Here is a 25,712-nt window from a genome sequence, read left to right as displayed (position 1 = left end):
GTGCACGGTGGTTTCCACACTGCACAGCACAGGGTGCACGGCGGTTCCCACACTGCACAGCACAGGGTGCACGGTGGTTCCCACACTGCACAGCACAGGGTGCACGGTGGTTCCCACACTGTCCTCTCCTGATGTCCTGCACATAGCGCTGTGTAACATAAGGCCTTGCTACGTGTAGTGCAGAGTCCCCGCTGCAGGTACATGAGGGGTTGTGTCACCTGCAGGCGACGCTCCAGAAATCACTGAGTGCAGGTAGCTGTGCTATCCACAAATGCAAGTAAAGAAGCCGAATATCAGCAGAATCCGGAACACTCCCGTCTTCTCTTCGTCACCGCGGACTTAGGAGGACCATCCAGCTGCTTCTGTATGTCCCATAGACTGTCCGCGACCTTGGCCATGACACCCGTCACTGGGCGCCACTGCTACACAGCAAGTGATGTTGGTGAATGGGATCGCACAGAACGGTTGCTAAAAGAACCAGCTGGATATTTTGCTGTGGCTTATAGGTCACATTGGGACATCAATACCCTGCGTTATGCCGTGATATAGCAGCGCTATAAAGCAATCTATGGCTGGCCAGTCACCCCATAGATAGTGACCATCACTAAGTGGCTACTTTTACAAGGAAAGCAAGGACGAGCACCAGCTATGGATTTGTAGGGAGGTGTACCAGGGCAGCGGTCCCTCTTGCGTGTCTGGGCAAGAACTGTCAGGACTGTCACCATTATTCCGGGAGGAAGAGTTTTCTGACCGGAACAGTTCATGAGACCTGACTGGTGGGGGCAGGTCTGACTTAAGTAGCTGTGTGAGCGCCGCGGGAAGACGACACAGTTGGCGGGGAATGAGCTTGTGAGCCGAGAAATGTTGACTCCCTCTCGAAGGACCCATGACAGCTAGCTGTGCCTTTACACCCGGCTAGCAAAACTGCTAAGACGTGCTACCCACAGCCCAGAGAGACATCTGCACCGTGTAGTGACCAGTACAGAGTGCATACCTTTGCTCCACTCACCACCGCGGAGGTACCGCTTAGTCATATCCTTGCGGTGCCCGTTGAGAATCGGACAGGCCTGTGGCTGTGTCCACTTCTACTGCGGCCTTGTCTACTGAACTTTCCGCTTCATCCTCTGTGCCACAGACCTCCATCTCTACTCCACTGTGTGCCTGGACCAGGAGACCAAGTGCCGAAGGAGCCGGAGGATTCATCACTGCAAGGAGACAGTGCATCACCTTTCTGTGGGACGGGATCGGAGACACCTTGCGCCACCAAGGGATCTTCCAGCCACCTTCCTCCAGTGCACAGAGACATAAGTTAACCCGTTGTTACCTGCTGTATTTGTCTTTCCCCATCCGAAAATTCATATCCTTTATCACCCTGCTTTATATAAAATACCTGTTAACCCTTGCTCTGCCTCCTGTGTGTCACTGCATCCTACGCACCTGCTAGCATCTTACACTTGGCATAGTCAGCAGGATGCAGTCCAATAGCACACAGGTGGCAGGCCAAGCAGAAGGGGGTGGCCCCGGGACCAGCATTTCACTGGGGGCCATGCTAAGTAATCTGCCAAAATTTACAGGGAGCAACACTATGCTGTGGAGCTGGACTGAACGCCTTAGAAGCATGATGAGAATGCACCCCATGACCCCTGCGCGCTGGAGGCTGAGGTGGCTATCATGGCACTGGACGGGGAAGCCAGGGACTCAGTGATGTTGCGGACCCCCAGAGACCGGGATACGTTTATTAAGGTGTTGCAAGTCCTAGAGGAAACTCTCGGAGACCCCACTGACATAGGGGAACTGAGGACCGTAACAAAATATATGAATGCATTGCAGGAGTTACACACTGCAATTACTAAAAAGGATGGAATGGGGGTAGGTCCCACAGATATAATGTTGCGAGACCTAGTGACTGGCTTACGAGACGTGATGACAAAACAGGCCCTGCGGGAGCGTGTGCGAGGTAGAGAGTGAGGCACGCATGCGTGAACAGGAGCAGGGGGTGACAGTCCCCGTGGGGAAGGTCCAGAGCGTAGGGGTGTCTGTAAACACCATTGCTGAACCCCAATGGGTGGAAGAACTCCAGAGAGAACTTGTGAGTGTGAAGGAAGAACAGGCCGACCTAAAAAAGAAAGCACAGACTACTAACAATCCACCAGAGCGGGGGAAAGGCCCGAAACCGCGCCGTGACTCCAGAATGTTTTGCTGGCCTAGACTCATCACTTGTTTCAACTGCTGAGAGAGCGGACACATTGCGTGGGAGTGCACCCGTCAAGAAAGAGTGACATCTCGCCACCAGTTAAACTAGAGGGCTCCAAGCCGGGGGGGACGCAGCCCGGAGCCAGAACAGGTGAGGAAGAGTAGTGCAAGTCCCTCAAGTTTAGTGTCAACATGCCCCGAGTCAACATATCAACTGCCTATCCCGGTTGCAGGGGTAGTATGGATGCAAGTGTCTATCTGTGGGAAAGACCTGGGACGGAGAGGTGTGGTACTGACACCGGGAGGAGTAATGGACCCCCTGTCACCTTGGGGATGAATGTGCTGAAGGAGTTTGGAAGCCTTCTCATCAGGGAGCCCTCTAACGAGACTCTAAAACAGTGGGGCTCACATACACCACAGAGAAGAATTTTTCGACAACTAGCACGAGTGGCACAAGTACAGGAGTCTAGCTGTGAGGGAGGAGTGTTAGGAAAGGTAATTGTCCCGGCCTCCACCAAAATCGTTCTTCCACCAGGACAAACAGTACTGTCCCTGCCCGTTCATACCTGTGTCCCCTTTGAGGGTGTTGAAGTCCAAGCTGAACCATCTTCTTCAGAACAATTGCCCACGGGACTCCTAGGGACGCATACATTAGCCATTGCTCGAGATGGGATTGTCCCGGTACGGTGCATTAACTTAGGAGACCAGGACATTACTGTCGTTCCCAGAAGTGTGGTGGACCAAATAATTAACCAACCTGAAGAAATAATGCCCCCTCAAACAGTACAACTGGAGATACAACCTGGAGACCCCTGGACTGTGTCAGTAAACTCCAATTCAGTGCTAGAACCTCATTACATCAAAGAGGGCCGACCCATACTGGAATGAATGTGGGCTGAGCTGGCCGAACTCACACTCACTCAAGTGCAACAGATAGAAGCTCTGCTGGGGAGGTACAAAGAAGTTTTTGCCCTTCACAAAGATGATTTTGGTTGCACCACGGCCATTACGCACGAAATGCCAACTGGGAGCACCGCGCCCATAAGAGAGTGTTACCGGCAAATTCCCCCACCTTTATATCAGGAAGTGAAGAGCATGTTGAACCAGATGTTGCAGGCCGGCACGATTAGGGAGAGCCAGAGTCCGTGGGCTGCCCCAATTGTGTTAGTGTGGAAGAAAGGCGTTTTTGTATGGATTACCGAAAGCTCAACGCCTGCACCGTTAGAGACTCATACTCATTACCCCGGATTGAAGAGTCCCTGTCTGCTCTGGGGAAAGCCAGGTTCTTCTCTACACTGGACCTCGCCAGCGGCTACTGGCATGTCCCCATGTCTGAACAAGATCGAGCAAAAACTGCCTTTATTCTTCCCATGGGCCTGTACGAATTCAACCGTATGCCGTTCGGCTTAGCCAACGCTCCCGGAACTTTTCAATGTCTCATGGAGAGATGCCTAGGAGATTTGAACTTTGAATCTACGCTCATCTACCTGGATGACATTTTAGTCTTTGTTTCTTCATTTGAGAAACATCTGCAGCGCCTAGAACAAGTGTTGGTCTGCCTTCAGAGACACAAACTAAAAGTGATTGTTTCGCACGCAAATTGAATTATTGGGCCATGTCGTTTCTGCTGAAGGAGTAGAACCCACCAGAGAGAAGATTGCCGTGATTCAAGACTGGCCCCTCCAGAGACCGTGAAGGATGTGTGGGCGTTCCTGGGACTGACCGGATATTACAGGCGTTTTGTGAAGAACTTCGCTTGACTGGCAAAACCCTTACAGGAGCCTTGGGTGCCAAGAACTGGAAGATCTGCTGGGAGGGGTCCCAAGAAGAGGCTTTTCAAGATCTCAAAAGAGCACTTACTGAAGCTCCTATCTTGGCTTATGCGGATTTATCGCAACCGTTTATTCTCCACACTGACGGGAGTCTGCTGGGACTTGGGGCTGTGTTATCACAGATGCAGGATGGAAGAGAGACAGTGATCGCTTATGCAAGCCGGTCCCTTCACGATTGTGAACGCAATTACAGACAATTACAGTTCTTTCAAGTTGGAGCTGCTGGCGTTGGTGTGGGCTATGACGGAGCGATTTACGGAATATTTATCTGCCTCTGAAGTGCTGCTGTGAACTGATAACTCGCTTGCGCACCTGGAAAATGCGAGACTGGGGGCCTTGGAACAGCGATAGGTAGCTAGAATGGTGAAGTTCCGCTATAAGATGACCTACAAAAGGGGGGCAGAAAATATTCATGCCGATGCCCTGTCCAGGAGGAAGGGTACCAAGCCCGAGCGAGACAGAGACAAAGAACTAGAAGATGATGAAATCCCTAGATTCCAGAGGTCCACCAGGATGGTGATGGCAATGCAGGGACAGATACACTCCTCAGGCAAAAAAGGCGTACCGGGACGAACTCGAGATGAGTGGGTTCAGCTTCAACAGGAAGATAGCGAACTGGCTTTGTTGAGACAGTGTGTGGCTTCTCAGACTCCCCAGCTCGACAGAAAAAGGTACATTGTCTCCAGAGGCGTTACGGATCCTTGGACAGTGGGAACAACTACGGATGAAGAACAGCTTACTATATCGGAAAACGCAATGGCGGACTGAGCCGAGTGTGACCTGGCAAGTCCTAGTCCCAACACCATCATTGAAATTGCTGTCGCTGCACACGAGCAAGGAGCCCACTTTGGTTCAGAGAAAACCTTTCAATGGTTACAACGGTTCATCTACCACCCCCAGTTGAAGACGAAAGTGGAAGAGGCCTGTAGAATGTGCCGGACAAGTGAACTGGCTAAGCCGCTAAAGATCTCCCGTCCAGTCTATCGTAACCTCGCCCCACTGGAACACTTGACAACAGACTATCTGACCATTGGCCCAGCCCATCAGGGCTATGAGCATTGTCTGGTGATGGTGGATCACTTAGCAAAATTTGCCGTGGTAACTCCAACTCGAGACCAGACTGCAGAGTCTGTACGCAATCTGCAAGAACTTCAGCCAACCCTATGGGTGTCTGAAGAGAATTCACTCCAATCAGGGAGCCTGTTTCTTGGGAAGAGTAATGGATGAGTTGCATCGCCTGTACCGGATTTACAAGTTCTGCACCACACTGTACCATCCTCAAGGTAATGGTGCCTGTGAATGATTTAACTGTACACTAGTTCAGATGCTAAGAACTCTAGAAGAATGATCGGAAGGCCCGGTGACCAGAATACGTTTCTGAACTGGTGTGGGTACATAATAATGGAGTACATCGAACCACTGTATATACACCTTACTCCCTTCTGTTCGGCCGAGAAGGAAAAGGAATCACCGAGTTAGCATTAGATCCATAAGAGGACTACCCACGGATGGGGGTGTCCTCCTGTTTACGGGAGCATCAGCATTGTCTGCAACCCTTACATCGGTTAGTCCAGACTAGATTACGGGAGTTAGAACATGCAGAAAAGACCCCTCCCAGAGCAACGGAATTTCAAACTGGAGACCGTGTCTTAGTGCAGGAGAAGCATCCTCGGGACAAACTGGAAAATCGTTGGGAGAAAGATCCGTATCAGGTGAAGAGAAGAGTTAGTCCTGAGGAGTAGGTTTACGAAGTCCAGCCTGAGGGAAAAGAGGATGCTCTCACTCGAACTCTTCACCGGAATATGCTCCGTCCCTGCCTACCTAAATATCCTGTCTGAGGAGTCCGAGGCCCCTGAGGTGATCCATACGCCAATGGAAGAAGAGGACGAAGAAGGGGGTGAAGGATTAAGCCCAGAGGGATTGGAACCAGAGGGTACAGGCTCACCCATGGCTCTCTCTCCGCAGCTGGATTTTGCCCCACAGTAGAACTCCACTACTTCTCCTAATCTGAGATGCTCCGAAAGAATAACAGCTGGAAAAAACCCCAATCGCTATGACCAAGAGAATTTTGTCTGGCAGCAAACCACCCAGGAGAAGACAGTCACGCTCTCCTCGAAGAGTCTCGCCCGTGGAATTGCAAGCAAAAAGTGTGGGGAATTGTAGGGAGGTGAACCAGGGCAGCGGTCCCTCTTGCGTGTCTGGGCTGGAACTGTCACTATTATTCCGGGAAAAGAGTTTTCTGACCGGAACAGTTCAGGAGACCCGAGTGGTGGGGGCGGGTCCAACTTAAGTAGCGGTGTGAGCGGGATGACGACACACTTGGTGGGGACCGAGCTTGTGAGCAGAGACTGTTGACTCCCTTTCGACAGACCCGCACCAGTTAGCTGTGCCTTCACACCCGGCTAGCAAAGCTGCTAAGACGTGCTACCCAAAGCCCAGAGAGACATCTGCACCGTGTAGTGACCAGTACAGAGTGCATACCTTTGCTCCGCTCACCACCACGGAGGCACAACTTAGTCATATCCCTTCGGTGCCCATTGAGAACCGGACCTCGCCTGTGTCTGCTGGACTGTACGCTTCTACTGCGGCCTTGTATACTGAACTTTCTGCTTTATCCGCTGTGCTGCCGACCTCCATCTCTACTCCACCACGTGCCCAGGAGGCCACGTGTCGAAGGACCTGGAGGATTAATCACCGCAAGGAGACAGTGCATCACCTTTCTGCGGGACCGGATTGGAGACATCTTGCGCCGCCTACGGAGCCACCGATGGATCTTCCAGCCACCTTCCTCCAGTGCACAGAGACTGATAAGTTAACCAGTTATTATCTGCTGTATTTGTCTTTCCCCCATCCGCAAATTCATATCCTTTACCCCCCCTGCTTATTCCACCGTTTTATATAAAGAACCTGTTAACCCTTGCTCCGTCTCCTGTTTGTCACTGCATCCTACACACCTGCTATCATCTTACAGATATTTTTGATCATGCATCTACCTTGACATTATGCCACGTTTGCCATTAGAATGTGTGTGATGCCAGATGTGGGCGCTACCACCTCCATCCAAAGAGCCGCTTCAATATGACCCAGCAGTAGAAGTCACACAACCGTCACGTCTGTGGTAGGATTTCTGCTCTCTTCTAATAAAAGTCATTTATGCCAAACCCACATTTTTGTGAAATTTAAAAGGGGTTGTCCATGAGTAAGGACAAGTCATTAATATCAGATTGGTGGGTGTCTGGTTCTCCAGCGATCAGCTGTTCGCTTTAAGAAGAGTGTATGGAGTCAGAACACAACAGCGCCCTACACTGCAGCGGCACTACTCTGCACATCACTTCAGCTCTCATTCACTTCAATGTGAGCAGAGGTGCAGTACCAAGAACAACCACTGGATAGTGTACGGCGCTGTGGTGTTGTAACTCCATACACTATGTAGTGGCCATTCTCGGTACTGCAGCTCAGCGCCAATTCATGGAAAAATGAAGCACAAAACAAATGAAAAAAAAAACAACACAATTTTTATCTTTATTTGGAAAGACAGCTACAGAAAAATGAAGAGTATAAAACAGTCTTGTAGCCAGTGTGCATTCCTGCATCTCAAGTATCATCCATTTCATTACAATAACTAAAAGGCTGCACGAACAAGGGAAGACTCCAGGAATGGGACGAGCAGTGCAATGGGTGCAGACCACCTCACAACTCCATGAGACGTAATCAAAAGACCTGAAATCATGATTTTTTTTTTTACTTCAGCTTAAAAATGTTTAAAATCATCAGGGTCCCAGCCTGGGTCAATGGATATAGGACTATATAATCCTATTTCCTCACCGTGCTGCTTTTCTGGAAACAAAATTGGACCCGCAGAGTAAATGTTATCACTTCATGTTATGTAGCAGCAGTAGATGGCATCAATGCCAACGTTAATTAATGTACGGAGGAACCTGGTGGGGCACAATGGATAAAAAACCTATAGGAAGGCATCTGGTGTGTGGACGTGATCGCTGGGGCACATCTTTGGTGGCTTCTCGTCACCTCTGCTCTTTAAAACTTTGGTGCAGATTCTCGGCCTGAGACTTCAGCTGGCGAAACTCCTCCTGGATGTAGTCTGTGATCGCTTTCCTCATCTCCACCTACAGAGAATTACAGGACAGTAATGCAGCTGCTACAGAAGAAGGGAGGATTCAATGGGATTATGAAGCGATGATATGTGTCCTAATGCTACGCCATCACTCTGCGAGATGTGTAAGACTCATGCTGGTGTGGTAGATGGAGGCAGGTATATCTCGCCCAGGTGTTTGTCCTATGTGAATTAGGCCACTCAGTATCTTCAGGGTGCTAATGGGTTAATGATTGCAGGAATAAAAGATGACCAGCTGGGTGTTTCCAGTGTCTGCCTGGGGCACACAGATTGCCTGCCTGTGTGGGACAAACGTGAGTGAAGAGCTCTGCTCAAGAAATTGTGTGATGTTAGCTGGGTGGGAGAAGCCCCCCAGTTGTTGAGATAGCAACGTATTTGTTTAGTTAGTGCCGAACAGGCTAGGATTTATTTTTAGGTTTTGTTTTTTGTGTTGCTTTCACGTTAATAAATCTGACCTGAGGTCAGCCTGCTCAGAAACCTGCTGTACGCCTCAGATTCAATGCACAAACCACGTGTCCTTTGACCCCAGCAAAGGCGATCCCAGAGTGTTTTGTCACATTGTGGTGGAGAACGCGGGCATACCGTGGCACAGGCGACAGCATGCAAGACGTGGTGAAAGCCTTAGTACAGTCCACTGCCGTACAGCAGCAGGCCACTGCCGCACAGCACGAAGCTAATCGCTTGATGGCCGCACAGCTGAAGGAGTTACTGGACATGACGGTTGCAGACCGCCAACTTCTCCAACAGGTGGCGCAGCGCCTGGTGAGCATGCCAGACGCTGACCCGGAAGCAGAGTCCAGAAGGATCCATGTGACTGCAGAAGATGACGTCGAGGCATACCTGACAACGTTTGAGCGGACGGCGTTGAGAGAGAAGTGGCCGAAGGCACGATGGGCCAATTTGATTGCCCCGTTTCTCTCCGGCGAGGCCCAAAAAGCTTACCATGATTTGGACCCGGAGGTCGCTCAGGACTTTGAGAAGCTGAAAGCTGAGATCCTGGCCCGGCTGGGTGTGACGACGGCTGTCCGTGCACAGAGGGTACACCAGTGGACATACCAGCAAGATAAACCGGCGCGGTCTCAGATGTTCGACCTGATCTACTTGACAAAGAAATGGCTGCAACCCGAGGTACTGACAATACCCAAAATAATCCAGCGGGTTGTCCTGGACAAGTACCTGAGAGTACTACCCCCAGCGCTGAAAAGGTGGGTAAGCCAAGGAAATCCCACGACAGCGGATCAACTTGTGGAGTTGGTCGAGCGTTATTCCGTGGCAGAAGGACTTCCCGACGACACCGCCAACCCCCGGTCTGTGCCTCCTCCTCGTGGAACCGGTAAGACTGTTCCAGGGTCCACGGGTGAAGGAAAATCGCTTAAAACTGTGGGGGAGGAGTCCGGGACTGCTCGCACTCCGAGACCAAGAGTATTGGACGGTGATCTCAGTAGGGGACCTGTTAGGTGTTTCCGCTGCCATGAGAAGGGTCATGTTTCTGCGAACTGTCCTGTTACCGCTGAACCCATGCAGTGCGACGTTATAGACTCTAGAAAACGCATGTCTTTGGTTACACAGCTAGTGAGTGTGAATGCGGGTCAAAATGATACAGTGAAACACCTGTGTGAATTATCTGTTGATGGGAAAAATGTTGTGGCATTACTAGACTCTGGAAGTGTGGTGACTCTGGTGAAAGCTAGTCTGGTGGCAGTTCCGTCTGATCCGTCTGTTGTACGCCCGTCGTCCCCGGGGACTGCTGGACGTCGCAAAAGAAACCTGGGAAGGTCAAGTCACTCCCTTTAAAACGGTGATCGACAATGTAACACAAATGCAGGATCGTATTGCCGCTGTCATGCCCATTGTTAGGGACCATATGTTACAGGCCCAGGGAGCCCAGAGGCAAAGTTATGATAGAGGCGCTAAGGTCCGTACATTTGCACCCGGCTATAGAGTGTTGGTCCTAATCCCTACGGTGGATAGTAAATTCCTGGCGAAATGGCAGGGCCCATTTGAGGTCCGAGAAAGAGTTGGTGAAGTGAACTATAAAGTGTACCAGCCGGGTAAGAGAAAACCGGAACAGATTTATCATGTGAATCTGATAAAATCCTGGAAAGACCGCTCTGCCCTAATGGCGGATCTGCCCCGTCCGGTTTGTTCACCTACTGTACCAGAGGTGCAGGTTGCTGAGACTCTCTCAGAACGACAAAAATCTGAGGTTAAGCAATTTTTGTTACAGAACCGACAGTTTTTCTCCGAAAAACCTGGCCGGACTAAGTTGGTGAAACATGAGATTGTCACAGAGCCTGGCGTCACTGTTCATGTGAAGCCCTACCGGATTCCGGAAGCCCGCCGTGAAGCCGTCTCCCGGGAAGTGATGGCAATGTTGGATTTAGGAGTCATTGAGGAGTCACACAGCGCCTGGTCCAGTCCAATTGTGTTGATACCTAAACCGGATGGCTCCATCCGGTTTTGTAATGACTTTAGGAAACTGAATGCAGTTTCTAAATTTGATGCGTACCCTATGCCCCGGGTCGATGAGTTGATTGACCGGCTTGGTAAAGCCCGATACATTACGACCCTGGATTTAACAAAGGGGTACTGGCAGATTCCTCTGGCCGAGGCGGCCAGAGAGAAGACGGCATTTGCTACACCGGAAGGTCTGTTCCAGTATGTCTATATGCCGTTTGGACTTCACGGAGCTCCCGCAACGTTCCAGAGATTGATGGATCGAGTCTTGAGGCCTCACAGACAGTACGCTTCTGCCTACCTGGATGACATCGTAATTTACAGCATGGACTGGGAAACTCATCTCCAGAAGGTACAAGCGGTGATTGATGACCTGCGAGATGCAGGTTTAACGGCAAACCCCAAGAAATGCCACATCGGGCTTGAAGAAGCCCGATACTTGGGCTACGTGATTGGCCGAGGAGTGGTTAAACCCCAGATCGACAAAATACAGGCAATTCAGGGCTGGCCACAACCAGTGAACAAGAAACAAGTGCAGGCTTTCCTGGGGATTGCCGGCTATTATCGCCGGTTCATACCCAATTTTGCAGCCATGGCTACTCCCTTGACGGATCTTACCAAGGGGAAGGGTTCCGTCATGGTAAAATGGACCTCAGCTGCTGAAGAGGCCTTCCACAGCCTGAAACGGGCTTTGTGCTCTCAGCCCGTACTAGTGACTCCTGATTTCAGCAGCGAGTTTGTGGTACAAACTGATGCCTCTGATACTGGTGTCGGAGCTGTACTTTCCCAGGTGAGGGATGGAGTCGAACACCCGGTCCTCTATCTCAGTCGGAAACTAAATGTACATGAGCAGAGGTATGCGGTGGTTGAAAAAGAGTGCCTAGCCATTAAATGGGCTCTCGACTCCCTCAAGTATTACCTGGCTGGTAGGAAGTTTAGGCTGGTCACAGACCATGCCCCTCTCAAGTGGATGCACCTCCACAAGGACCGTAATTGTCGGGTAACCAGGTGGTTCCTTGCCCTGCAGGCTTACTCTTTTACGGTGGAGCACCGACCTGGGGTGCAGATGGGGAACGCCGATGCCCTATCCCGAGTGCACTGTTTCAAAAGTGTTCTTGCTCGACCGGAGTGGTCTGAGCAAGGGGGGGGGGGATATGTAAGACTCATGCTGGTGTGGTAGATGGAGGCAGGTATATCTCGCCCAGGTGTTTGTCCTATGTGAATTAGGCCACTCAGTATCTTCAGGGTGCTAATGGGTTAATGATTGCAGGAATAAAAGATGACCAGCTGGGTGTTTCCAGTGTCTGCCTGGGGCACACAGATTGCCTGCCTGTGTGAGACAAACGTGAGTGAAGAGCTCTGCTCAAAGATCTGTGTGATGTTAGCTGGGTGGGAGAAGCCCCCCAGTTGTTGAGATAGCAACGTATTTGTTTAGTTAGTGCCGGACAGGCTAGGATTTATTTTTAGGTTTTGTTTTTTGTGTTGCTTTCACGTTAATAAATCTGACCTGAGGTCAGCCTGCTCAGAAACCTGCTGTACGCCTCAGATTCAATGCACAAACCACGTGTCCTTTGACCCCAGCAAAGGCGATCCCAGAGTGTTTTGTCACAGATGGGAATACCCCCTTATTGGAGTGGAGGCAGACCCGACCATTCATTAGATCCATGCGGCTCTTCTTTGATGGTGCTAATATTATTGGCCTCATGATATCAGTGGTATGGGCTCAGCTACTCAGAGACTGCCGAGTGTCCCCGATCCACTGGCTAGCATGATGACCTCTGATGAAGCCAAGGAAAAGCGTAAGGATCTTACAGGCGTCCTGCACTCAGCTCTTAACTTCTCCACCACAGATGCAACGCTGAACGGGCTCCCAACCAGCACGGTAATCTTCTGCAGGGAAAAGAAGAAATGGAGACAGTGACATGGTGCACTGGAAAATCGATAGCTCCAGTCACTATCAGACCCCGAGCCCTAGGAAGTCACCAAGAAAATCTACGACAGGATAGGGGATAAATGTCAGATCGTTCTTCCCCTCCATCGCTCGTGAGAATGGGGGTCCTGTGTCCCCTGTATGGAGGGGTGGTGAAGTGAGAAATAGTCTTGCTATGGGTCAAATACATGATCTGAAATCAGAGGGAGTCGCAATAAACACCTACCTGTCCCCATCGCGGCACATAGGGCGGATCATTTGGGAGCACATCGTTCATTCCTGGGATACAAGTGGCAACGTTACAACCCTTGTATACACATATATAATGCCTTTTTCTATCTTCTCAATCGGTATTTCCTGAATGTTATATACAAATATACAATATGACGACTGGATACAGGAGATAATATATTCTCCCTTCTAGGTGGGTTAGGCATGAGGGAATAAAGTGCTCCATGTGTTATAGTCCAGAGCAGAAATCGCCAGCTCCTCCTGCACAAAACCTGCAAAAAAACTATTATAGGAGCGCCGTCAACACCTTAGACGGGTTGTCTACTTTCAGGAAAGTTTTTCTGTATAAGCACTATTAGTAGTAAACACCCCCCAATCCGTTATTGCCTGCAGGACTGGCGTCATGTCGAAAAGCAGCTAATCAGCTCTGAGCCATTTGTGCCATCTACATCGGCAGAGACACTGGGCTCAGTTATGGTCTGCAGTGCAGCTGACGTGATGTTTGGTGCTATAAAAGAGCGGGGCCGCTGCTGTCTTCTTTCTATAAGTCCATAAAGAGATAAAAATGCTCTGCACCAGGCAGAGACGGCGGCCATGCTGTTATTCAATACCAAAAAGTAATGTTCAGTACTTACCGACGTGCCAGAGAGGAAGGATGACGGGATTCAGGGTGCACTCTGATATTAATCGGCCGATACCTAAAAAGATGAGCAGCGATGACCACATGCACCATATCTACCAAGCCCAAGTCCATTTCGGACTATGTCTCCAGCACTCACCCCACTTCAGCCTCATAAAATCTTGTGTCATGTTAACTTTTCCTAAGGGGAAACCAAAACTTTATGAACATGCAGCAGCCGCCGAAGCTGGCAATCCAGGATCAGAGAAGATGGACAGAAGCTGCAGAGACGCTGCTGCCCGTTCATATCTGGATGATGGGGTATACCTTGTATATGGGATCGGGGGTCATTACCTTCAGGGAACACGTGCACCCATTCTCCATTGTTCAGCCGCTCCACAATAAAGTCCATTCCTTTCTGATATACTCCATCTCCTGCATGACAAGATGCAAATGATGATGTTGGGGTTGTAGTCTTATAACAGTAAAATAGCCAAAGGTTGCATATTAAAGGTCTACAGACTTAAAAGGCAATCTCCTGCCAGAAAAAATGCTGTTAACCTCTAGATATGGGGTTAATCTGCATGTTAATAGCATTATTATGCTGTCCTGTGTCTGCACTTAGCCAAACGATGCGGGGAGAAAATTAAATTTATTCCCCCTGGCCACATTCACACTTCAGTCATCGCTCTGCGTATACAGCACAGGGCCAAACCCGCGCCTCCAGTACTGACTGACAGCCGCTGCTCTGTATACTCAGAGCGATGACTGAATCAGCTCCCCGGTCCTGACTGACAGCCGGCCCCAATGCCAGGAGTGCAATTACAGCTGCCGCTCTGTATACTCAGATTGATGACTGAACCAGCGCCGATGCAGTGACTGAATCCACTCCCCCGATCCTAACTGACAGCCGGCCCCAATGCTGGGAGTGCGATTACAGATGCCGCTATGTATACTCAGATTGATGTCTGAACCAGCACCGGCGCAGTGACTGAATCTGCTCCCCCGATCCTGACTGACAGCCGGCCCCAATGCCGGGAGCACGATTACAGCTGCCGCTCTGTATACTCAGAGCGGTGACTGAACCAGCGCCGGCGCAGTGACTGAATCTGCTCCCCGGTCCTGACTGACAGCCGGCCCCAATGCTGGGAGCGCAATTACAGCTGCCGCTCTGTATAGTATACTCAGATTGATGACTGAACCAGTGCCGATGCAGTGACTGAATCCACTCCCCCGATCCTGACTGACAGCCGGCCCCAATGCTGGGAGTGCGATTACAGATGCCGCTATGTATACTCAGATTGATGTCTGAACCAGCACCGACGCAGTGACTGAATCTGCTCCCCAGGTCCTGACTGACAGCCGTTCCCAATGCTGGGAGTGCGATTACAGATGCCGCTCTGTATACTCAGATTGATAACTGAACCAGCATCGGCGCAGTGACTGAATCCACTCCCTCGATCCTGACTGACAGCCGTCCCCAATGCTAGGAGCGCGATTACAGATGCTGCTTTCTATACTCAAATTGATGACTGTACCAGCACTGGCGCAGTGACTGAATCTGCTCCACCGATCCTGACTGACAGCCAGTCCCAATGCTGGGAGCACGATTTCCGCTGCCGCTCTGTATACTCAAAGTGGTGACTGAACCAGCGCCGATGCAGTGACTGAATCTGCTCCCCCGATCCTGACTGACAGCCGTCCCAGCGCGATAACAGATGCTGCTCTGTATACTCAAAGTGGTGACTGAACCAGCGCCGTTGCAGTGACTGAATCTGCTCCCCAGGTCCTGACTGACAGCCATTCCCAATGCTGGGAGTGCGATTACAGCTGCCGCTCTGTATACTCAGATTGATGACTGAACCAACGCCGATGCAGTGACTGAATCCACTCCCCTGATCCTGACTGACAGCCGGCCCTAATGCTGGGAGTGCGATTACAGATGCTGCTTTGTATACTCAGATTGATGACTGAACCAGCACCGGCACAGTGACTGAATCCACTCCCTCGATCCTGACTGACAGCCGGCCCCAATGCTAGGAGCGCGATTACAGATGCTGCTTTGTATACTCAGATTGATGACTGAACCAGCACCAGCACAGTGACTGAATCTGCTCCGCCGATCCTGACTGACAGCCGGCCCCAATACCGGGAGCGCGATTACAGCTGCCGCTCTGTATACTCAGTGCATTGACTGAACCAGTGCCGGTGCAGTGACTGAATCCACTCCCCCGATTCTGATTGACATCCGGCCCCAATGCTAGGAGCGCGATTACAGCTGCCGCTCTGTATACTCATTGTGGTGACTGAACCAGCGCCGTTGCAAGGACTGAATCTGCTCCCCAGGTCCTGACTGACAGCCGGCCCTAATGCCGGGAGCGCGATTACAGCTGCCGCTCTGTATACTCAGAGCGGTGACTGAACCAGCGCCGGTGCAGTGACTGAATCCGCTCCCCCGATCCTGACTGACAGCCGTCCCCAATGCTGGGAGCGCAATTACAGATGCTGCTCTGTATACTCAGAGCAATGACTGAACTAGCACCAGCGCAGTGACTGAATCCGCTCCCCCGATCCTGACTGATATCCAGCCCCAATGCCGGGAGCGCGATTACAGCTGCCGCTCTGTATACTCAGTTTGATGACTGAACCAGCGCCGATGCAGTGACTGAATCTGCTGCCCCGATCCTGGCTGACAGCCGACCCCAATGCTGGGAGCGCGATTACAGCTGCCGCTCTGTATACTCAGAGCAATGACTGAACTAGCACCGGCGCAGTGACTGAATCTGCTCCCCCGATCCTGACTGACAGCCGTCCCCAATGCTGGGAGCGCGATTACAGATGTCGCTCTGTATACTCAGAGCAATGACTGAACCAGCTCCGCCGATCCTGACTGACAGCCGGCCCCAATGCTGGGAGTGCGATTACAGATGCCGCTCTGTATACTCAGAGTGGTGACTGATCCAGCGCCGGTGCAGTGACTGAATCTGCTCCCCCGATCCTGACTGACAGCCGGCCCCAATGTTGGGAGCGCGATTACAGATGCCGCTCTGTATACTCAGAGCAATGACTGAACCAGCGCCGACGCAGTGACTGAATCCGCTTCCCCAGTCCTGACTGAGAGGCGGCCCCAATGCTGAGAGCACGATTACAGCCGCTGCTCTGTATACTCAGAGCGGTGACTGAACCTGTGCTGGCGCAAAACCAGAACGCTGCCGGGGAGAATAAAGTAAATTTTCTCCCTGCAGCATTCGGCTAAGTGCAGGCACCGGGCAGTTTAATAACACTATAAACCTGCAGATTAACCCCATATCTGCAGGATAATAGTGTTTTTTTCTGGTAACAGGCTCTCTTTAAAGAAAAAAATAACCCTATAATATGTGTGTGCGCTAAAAAAATTCTACATACTTTATTTTTTCCCATTTCCATTCAAGATCCCTGCTTGTTGTCAGTGAATAGGAACATTATTGAGTTCATCTAGAGGCTATAAAATATACCAAAATAGGTGCACTGAATACTTCTCAGAACTCTAGGTTTCCCAACACCATTTGTATGCCAGGCGAGTACATGCACACTGCACTTCACACCAGTCCTATTCAGAGACATCAAGCATAAATGCACGCACTGTACAGAGAAGATTACTGGATGCATGTCTTAATCACTGAATTTGAGTTTCTCATTCAGTCCCATCACCCCAGTGTATAACATTCGACCACTCACCATGTCACCTGCCTTTACTACTGTGACAGAACTAGAGGGTCAGAGCTCACTGATACCAGGGCAGATCTGTAATAGGAGCCACCGGGGTAACAAGTCCGTTCATTACATTTATTTCCTCCTAAATCTTCCCCCATCACCTGTGAGTGATATTATTGAGAAGTGGAAGGAACCGCAGCAACTCAGCCACAAAGTGGAGACCCTGTAATGTTACAGTGCGGGGTCCGAGTGCTGAGGAGCAGAGGGCAGAAAAGTCACCAACTCTCTGCTGACTCCATAACTACACTGTGTTCCAAATTATTAAGAAAATTGGATTTAAGTGTCATAAATATTTAATTGTTTTGTTTTTCAAATAAACTCATGGATGGTATTGTGTCTCAAGGCTCAATAGATAACTGAAATCAATCTTAAACACATGTGATAATTAGTTTTCCAGGTGATTCTAATTAAAGGAAAACTACCGTACTTAAAAATGATGTTCCACATTATTAAGCAGGCCAAAGGTTTCAAGCAATATGAGAAATAAAAAGGATCTCTGCTGCTGAAAAGCGTTAAATAGTGCAATGACTTGGACAAGGTATGAAAACATTAGATATTTCACAAAAACTTTGTGATCATCATACTGTGAAGAGATTTGTGACTGAAACAGAGCACAGACAGAGTTCATGCAGATAAAGGCATAATGAGGAAGGTTTCTGCCAGACAAATTCATTGGATTAAGAGAGGTGCTGCCAAAATGCCATTACAAACCAGCAAACAGATATTTGAAGCTGCTGGTGCCTCTGGAGTCCCTCGAACCTCAAGGTGTAGGATCCTTCAAAGGCTTGCTGTGGTGCATAAACCTACTATTCGGCCACCCCTAAACAGTGTTCACAAGCAGGAACGATTGCAGTGGGCCCAGACATACATGAAAACTAGTTTTCAAACAGTCTTGTTTACTGATGAGTGTCGAGCAACCCTGGATGGTCCAGATGGATGGAGTAGTGGATGCTTGGTGGATGGCCACCATGTCCCAACAAGGCTGCGACGTCAGCAGGGAGGTGGAGAAATCATCTTTTGGGCCGGAATCATGTGGAAACAGCTGGTAGGGCCCTTTAGGGTATGTGCACATGTCAGAATTTCTTGCAGAAATTTCCTGAAGAAAACCGGAAATTTTCTGCAAGAAATCCGCATTTTTTTGTTGTTGTTTTTTTCCCGGTTTTCTTAGCATTTTGCAAGCGTAATTAGCTTGCAGAATGCTAAAGTTTTCCAAGCGATCTGTAGCATCGCTTGGAAAACTGACTGACAGGTTGGTCACACTTGTCAAACATAGTGTTTCAAGTGTGACCAACTTTTTACTATTGATGCTGCCTATGCAGCATCAATAGTAAAGGATAGAATGCTTAAAAATAATAAAATAAAATAAAAAAAATGGTTATACTTACCTGCAGACAGCCGATCTCCTCAGCGGCGTCCGTTCCTATGGATGGTGTGTGTGTGCAGGACCTTCGATGATGTCGCGGTCGCGCGACCAATCACAAGACCGCGACGTCATCGCAGGTCCTTCACACAGAGCATCTATAGGAACGGAAGCGGCAGCGTGCACCGCTGACAGGCAGGAAGACATCGAAGGTGAGTATATCACTGTTTTTTATTTTAATTCTTTTTTTTTACCAATTATATGGTGCCCAGTCCGTGGAGGAAAGTCTCCTCTCCTCCACCCTGGGTACCAACCGCACATGATCCGCTTACTTCCCGCATGATGTGCACAGACCCATGCGGAAAGTAAGCAGATCAATGCACTCCTAGGTGTGCGGAGTCACCGCAATTCCGCAAATTTAATGAACATGTTGCTTTTTTTTCCGCGATGCGATTTTTTCGCGGAAAAAAATGCAACATTTGCACAAGAAAGGCGGAATACATTGTAAATAATAGGAGGCATATGGAAGCATTTTTTTCGCGTTTTTATAGCGAAAAAAGGCGAAAAAAACATGAAAAATACTGTACGTGTGCACATGGCCTTAAGGTTCCTGAAGATGTGAAAATGACCTCTGTAAAGTATATAAAGTTCCTGACTGACAACTTTCTTCCATGGTCTAAAAGCAGAAACGTGCCTTCAGGAGCAAAATCATCTTCATGCATGACAATGCCCCATCTCGTGCTGCAAATAATACCTCTGAGTCATTGGCTGCTATGGGCATAAAAGGAGATAAACTCATGGTGCGGCCACCATCTTCCCCTGACCTCAACCCTATAGAGAATCTTTGGAGTATCATCCAGCACAAGATCTATGAGGGTGGGAGGCAGTTCACATCAAAACAGCGGCTCTGAGAGGCTATTCTGACTCCATGCAAAGACGTACAAGCAGAAACTCTCCAAAAACTCACAAGTTCAATGGATGCAAGAATTGTGAAGGTGATATCAAAGAAGGGTCCTATGTTAACATGTAACTTGGCCTGTTGGGAGGTTTTCGAGTTAAATAGCTTTTTTGTTCAGTGAATGTGACCTCCTAATGCTGCAAATTCCACAAATGAGCATTCTCAGTTCTTTATATCAAATGTTTAGAAATTCTACTGTGCCTAATAATTTGGAACAGTGCATTTTGAGTTTTTATTCATTTTGGAGATTATACTGTTATCATTGGGAGATTTCTTCAATAAAATTCGATGTATAATCTAACAGGTGATGACTTATATTAGACTGACTGTCATTTGCACCGACCATTTAGGAAAATCCAAGAAAAATATTATCTGCATAATTTGGAACACAGTGTACAGAGTCCAGACCTCCTCTGGGAGCTACAGCAGCACAAACACTGCGGCCCTGCCGGAAGCTTCATGCAGCCGTACATCACCAAGCACAATGCTAAGCGTCAGATGGAGTGGTGTAAAGCCGCCACCACTGGACTCTGGAGGAGATGTGTTCTGTGCAGTGACGGATCACACTTCTCTATCCGGCGTCTGATGGAGGAGTCTGGGTTTGGTGATTCCAGGAGAACGTTACCCCCTGACTGCTCTGAACCCACTATACAGATGGTGGAGGAGGATAACACTATGGGATTGTTATCGGGGGCAGCCTCAGCCCCTTAGTTCTAGGGAAGGGAAATCTTAATTCTTCAGCACAAGACACTGTGGATAATGGTAGACTCCAGCTTGGGGAGAAAGCTTGGGGAAGACCCTTTTCTGTTCCCCATGACTGTGCACAAAGGCCACACAGACATGGAGGGGGGAGTTTGGTGAAAAAAACATAACCGTAAAGCACAGAGCTCGATCCTCAACCTATCATGGAGATTGTGACCCCGGCCTCCCCCAACATCAGGGTCTGAGCCCACAAATGCTCTTCTGGATGAAGGGGCAAAAATTCCCGCACACTCCTCCAAAATCTTGTAGAAATCCTTCCCAGAAAAGCGGGAGCCATTATATCTGCAGAGGGCGACTCCATATTATGTCTGTGGATTTAGCTGGAGGTCAGATAACGCTCCTGTGGATGGCTGTGGAGGGGGCACATACTTTTCTCCATATAGTGTAATATAATATATATGACGGCCACACGCACTGACCTCGGCACACTGGCACACACTTGCCCATACTGAAGAACCAGGAGTGGACCTCTTTTGTAAAACAGATATCCGCAGCAGTGGGGGTCCTAAGGGAAGGCACAGACATGGCAGTAAGTGGCGCTGATATACACGGATGCCTCTGTGGGTACCGGGGAGGACACTCACCACCGCATCGTGCTCAGGTTCCACAGGTGCCTGAACTTTAGAATACCTGGAATACAGAAGAGAATATTTTGTTAGCTTCTCTTCAGGGCATTTGTCAGTGATTGCTAGAAGTTGTAGCATTTCAACAAAAGAAAGCCACAGGGCCAGGACCACTACATTCAGTAATGGGGTCTCCAGCATGACACGAGTCCCTCTCTCACTGGGGTCGAGTGCAGGATGAGCCCTATGAGGAGGGAGACTTACCCCACAGGTGAGGGTCGTCCATACAGGACTGGTGGTTAGAGATAGTGATGAGCGGGGTGTCCGGCTGCCGCTTCTCGATCAGCTCATATAACACTTCTTCGTTGTGCACCCGCAGACTGTTCATGTACTCTGTGATGACGAGAGACAGCTGCAGTCATTACACTTATCACTTACAATCAGGGGTCGGATTATCAGAAATTCCAGACTATTGGAATTATACAGACACTGGGCCTAAACCGTTACATCACCCGCTGCCGGACTGCATCACTTCACCATTAATCCAGTATGGGATCATCTTTGCGATGCGCCAGATTAGCAGTATTTCCAGACCACTGGATGCCCAGTGTAGCCCAGGCATGGCTGCCTCTGCATCAATACCCTCCTAATGCCTTGACACTACAACTCTCAGCATGTCTTAACAATGATAGAATCAGGCCAATCCCTTATTAACCTGTCATAGACAATTTTCAGTTCCGTGCCACCATTTTTTGGGTATATATGACTTTTTAGTGCATTTTTGGAGCATCTGTGGCAACCACAAAAACCAGCAATTCTGATGTGTCGATTTTATCATTTTATTATTGATCTGTAGATCAGACTTATATGGATACAATGATGCCAAACAGGTTTATTTTTAATTTCTTTATTTTCAGATTGTGAAAAGTAGTGATTCATACTTTTTTATTACTTTTTTCACTTTTTTTTTTACTTTTTCAGTTAGCCAGTATAAGTACATGTGGGGGTTGCCTGGTTGCTAGGGAACCCCCACATGTACTTATGCTGGCTAATAGATGTAAATCATTCAGCTGTGGTGATGGAAACTAAATCTCCGAGCACTAAAAAAATACTCGGAGGTCACTCGAGCAACGAGTATATTCGCTCATCACTAATCACAATCTGTAGAGCCGGGCTCGACTTCATGGGAGTACCAAGATGGCAGCCATCATGCGTGATTGACAGCAGGGAGTGGAGAAGTATTCCAACCTCATAAAGGATTGGAGACGCAATCACTTTACAACTGGGGGGATCCAACCGCCGATCCAGAGACTGCAGGATCCACTGCAATGTAAAGGGAATGAATCAGCACTATTGGCCCCTCAATATCCTATTGGGGTGCCCGAGAGGGGACACAGTGCTCAATAAGCTCTATGGTCTCTTTTTCTAGCCGGAATGATGGTGGTCCTGGAGGTCGGACCTCCTGCCAACCATAAACTGATGATGTCAATAATATGCCCTCCGTTTACAGACTATGGGCCCCATAAGGGGTCTTCTCCGCTGCCCAGAGCTACTCTCATAGACTTTATGTAACCTTGTATTACAACAGACATGCTAGGAGTTGTAGTCACAACAGCTATGAGAAAGCCAACTACTTACTGGTCCATAACCAGCTGTAAGAGCCCACCAGTCCAGTGATCACCGTGCTGGCCATGTGCCGGTAAATGTGTGACTTGGCAGGGAACGGCCAGCTCACCGCCAGCGGCATCCTTCACCATACGTCAGCAGAGATCTGTGACAGCGACACCAGAGAGAAGACGTTAGAGAGACACGGACGGCTGCACAAAGGTCCGATAATCCGGAATACAGAGATTAAATCACCGTCAACCTCTACAGCAGGGGTGTCAAACTGCATTCCTCGAGGGCTGCAAACAGGTCATGTTTTCAGGATTTCCTTGTACTGTACAGGTGATAATTTAATCACCATTTGTGTAGGTGATTAAATTATCACCTGTGCAGTACAAGGAAATCCTGAAAACATGACCTGTGTGCAGCCCTCGAGGAATGCAGTTTGACACCCCTGCCCTACAGTACACCGGATTATCAAAATGGCCACCAAGTCAGGTACACGGCTACCCAGTCTTCTGAGCGGCCAGTGCTGTGAAGCCCAACAAGGGGCCGCGCTCCATAGGAGGCTGCAGTGTTATTATGTATTGCATTGGTTTTTTCTTAAATGCATGACCTTGGGGCTGTGAATCATTTTTGCAATTCTGTTTCATGAAGCATTTGGCTCCGCTTGGCTTTTTCGTGCTTTCATGTTGTCTGAGGTCATCAGTCAGCTGAGATAAAGACAGGTACAAACTCCCGTCAGGACGCCATAGCGAGCTCACTGCCGGGACCTCAGTTAGCCCATTCTGTAGCAAACAATGGATGACACGAGGCTATAGAACAAAACGGTGCAAACTGTTTATTTAAACCCAACTGCTAAAATTATCTACAGCCCCAAATAAATGCATTTAAGTAACAAACAAAAAACCCCTATCCCCAGAGGTGACATTCCCCTTTAAATATGGCTCCCATCTGTGCCCGGATGGGACATGATCGCTAGTGCTGTGTACACCGCGGCGGCGCAGGGCGGCGCGGCCCAGCACACGGGCTGTGCACTCACTACGTGCCCACATCTGTCCTTCATTACCGAGCACCGGCTCACTGCAGCTCCCCCGCCTGCCCTCCATCATCTCCGGGGAGGCTCCTTAGGAAAGTCCGAGGCTTCGGCCTAGTCCGACCTGCCACTCTCGGGAGCTGACCTCCGGCTTTCCCCCGTGCGGTGACAAGGCCGGGGCTGGGCAGTGCGGGGGTCCGGGGTGTGCACGTCCTGGGGGCCGCCATCTTGGCTGGGAGCCCACTCACCTGCGCGGACGGGGGGCTTCATTCACACGAGTCGTGCACTAGTTTCTTGTGTCTGCCTGCAGCCTCGTCACTGCTCACTAGAGGGAGCCCCAGCATGGCGGCCTCCTGGTAAGGCTGCGGCAGTACCCCTGCTTGCTGTCAGTGATTGGGAGCACTGTACGGTTACATGCTGGAAGCACAGCTGAGGGGTTGCTGCAATGTACCATTAATGCTATGGGGGCATGTATGATAACATCGTAGGAAAGCGAGCAGAAGAGCATCTGTGGAGCAGAAGAGGGGTCCTTTCATAGACGCAGTTATTGGGGTTCCTGACGCCACAGCCCCCCTATGGCAAGTGTGTACATGGGTGGGCGGCCATGTATGTGTCCTCTGTATACTCACAACTATCCATAGGACTGCCGGTCATTGCGGGCACCAGAGATCTGCTGCCCCTGGAGCTGATGAGCAAGAAACCCCAATGGGGCGACATATTGTGTATTATGTGCTGCTATACGAGGCGCAGAGCGCGAGTAATGTCTGTCATCTATGTGCACAGCATAAGTGCGCTTCTGCCACAACTTGGAGCCTTAGGCCACGTTCAGACGAATGTGTTCACGGTCCATACACAGCCCGCTGTGCCCAGTCGGTCCATACACGGCCCGCGGTGCCCAGACGGTCCATACACAGCGCGCGGTGCCCAGACGGTCCATACACAGCGCGCGGTGCCCAGACGGTCCATACACAGCCCGCTGTGCCCAGTCGGTCCATACACAGCCCGCGGTGCCCAGACGGTCCATACACAGCCCGCGGTGCCCAGACGGTCCATACACAGCCCGCTGTGCCCAGTCGGTCCATACACGGCCCGCGGTGCCCAGACGGTCCATACACAGCGCGCGGTGCCCAGACGGTCCATACACAGCGCGCGGTGCCCAGACGGTCCATACACAGCCCGCTGTGCCCAGTCGGTCCATACACAGCCCGCGGTGCCCAGACGGTCCATACACAGCCCGCTGTGCCCAGTCGGTCCATACACGGCCCGCGGTGCCCAGACGGTCCATACACGGCCCGCGGTGCCCAGTCGGTCCATACACGGCGCGCGGTGCCCAGACGGTCCATACACGGCGCGCGGTGCCCAGTCGGTCCATACACGGCGCGCGGTGCCCAGATGGTCCATACACGGCCCGCGGTGCCCAGACGGTCCATACACGGCCCGCGGTGCCCAGACGGTCCATACACGGCCCGCTGTGCCCAGTCGGTCCATACACGGCCCGCGTTGCCCAGTCGGTCCATACACGGCCCGCGGTGCCCAGACGGTCCATACACGGCCCGCGGTGCCCAGTCGGTCCATACACGGCGCGCGGTGCCCAGACGGTCCATACACGGCGCGCGGTGCCCAGTCGGTCCATACACAGCGCGCGGTGCCCAGACGGTCCATACACGGCCCGCGGTGCCCAGACGGTCCATACACGGCCCGCTGTGCCCAGTCGGTCCATACACGGCACGCGGTGCCCAGACGGTGCATACACAGCGCGCGGTGCCCAGACGGTCCATACACAGCGCGCGGAGCCCAGACGGTCCATACACGGCCCGCAGTGCCCAGACGGTCCATACACGGCCCGCGGTGCCCAGACGGTCCATACACAGCACGCGGTGCCCAGACGGTGCATACACAGCGCGCGGTGCCCAGACGGTCCATACACAGCGCGCGGTGCCCAGACGGTCCATACACAGCGCGCGGTGCCCAGACGGTCCATACACGGCCCGCGGTGCCCAGTCGGTCCATACACAGCGAGCGGTGCCCAGACGGTCCATATGCCTCCCACGGTGTCCAGACGTCAATACGCGGCCCGCGGTGCCCAGACGGTCCATACGCCTCCCACGGTACCCAGACGGTCCATACACCTCCCACGGTACCCAGACAGTCCATACGCCTCCCGCGGTGCCCAGACGGTCCATACACCTCCCACGGTACCCAGACGGTCCATACGCCTCCCACGGTGCCCAGACGGTCCATACGCCTTCCGCTGTGCCCAGACGTGACTCAAACACAC

At 50.7% G+C, this 25,712-nt stretch overlaps 1 protein-coding gene across 2 annotated transcripts; it reads right to left on the bottom strand.

Annotated features, from left to right (window-relative positions):
* Positions 1–7,531: 7,531 nt before the first annotated feature.
* On the bottom strand, positions 7,532–23,790 carry TAFAZZIN (tafazzin, phospholipid-lysophospholipid transacylase). Of its 2 annotated transcripts, none has more exons than XM_069747924.1 (11): positions 23,683–23,790; positions 22,432–22,564; positions 21,058–21,186; positions 20,815–20,860; positions 20,650–20,735; positions 13,752–13,832; positions 13,558–13,599; positions 13,414–13,476; positions 12,774–12,826; positions 12,430–12,507; positions 7,532–8,152 (listed from the first exon to the last, which is right to left on the bottom strand). In XM_069747924.1, the coding sequence occupies exons 2-11, from the start codon at positions 22,538–22,540 to the stop codon at positions 8,051–8,053; spliced, it is 789 nt and encodes a 262-aa protein (XP_069604025.1). In that variant the 5' UTR covers positions 22,541–22,564; positions 23,683–23,790; the 3' UTR covers positions 7,532–8,050. The 2 variants fall into 2 exon arrangements, with proteins under 2 accessions (XP_069604025.1, XP_069604026.1); XM_069747925.1 differs by having other exon boundaries at positions 23,468–23,722.
* Positions 23,791–25,712: the final 1,922 nt, after the last annotated feature.

The sequence above is a fragment of the Ranitomeya imitator genome, chromosome 2 (genome assembly GCF_032444005.1).
Source record: "Ranitomeya imitator isolate aRanImi1 chromosome 2, aRanImi1.pri, whole genome shotgun sequence".
Lineage (NCBI taxonomy): Eukaryota > Metazoa > Chordata > Amphibia > Anura > Dendrobatidae > Ranitomeya > Ranitomeya imitator.
This window is presented reverse-complemented; position numbering and strand designations above follow the sequence as displayed.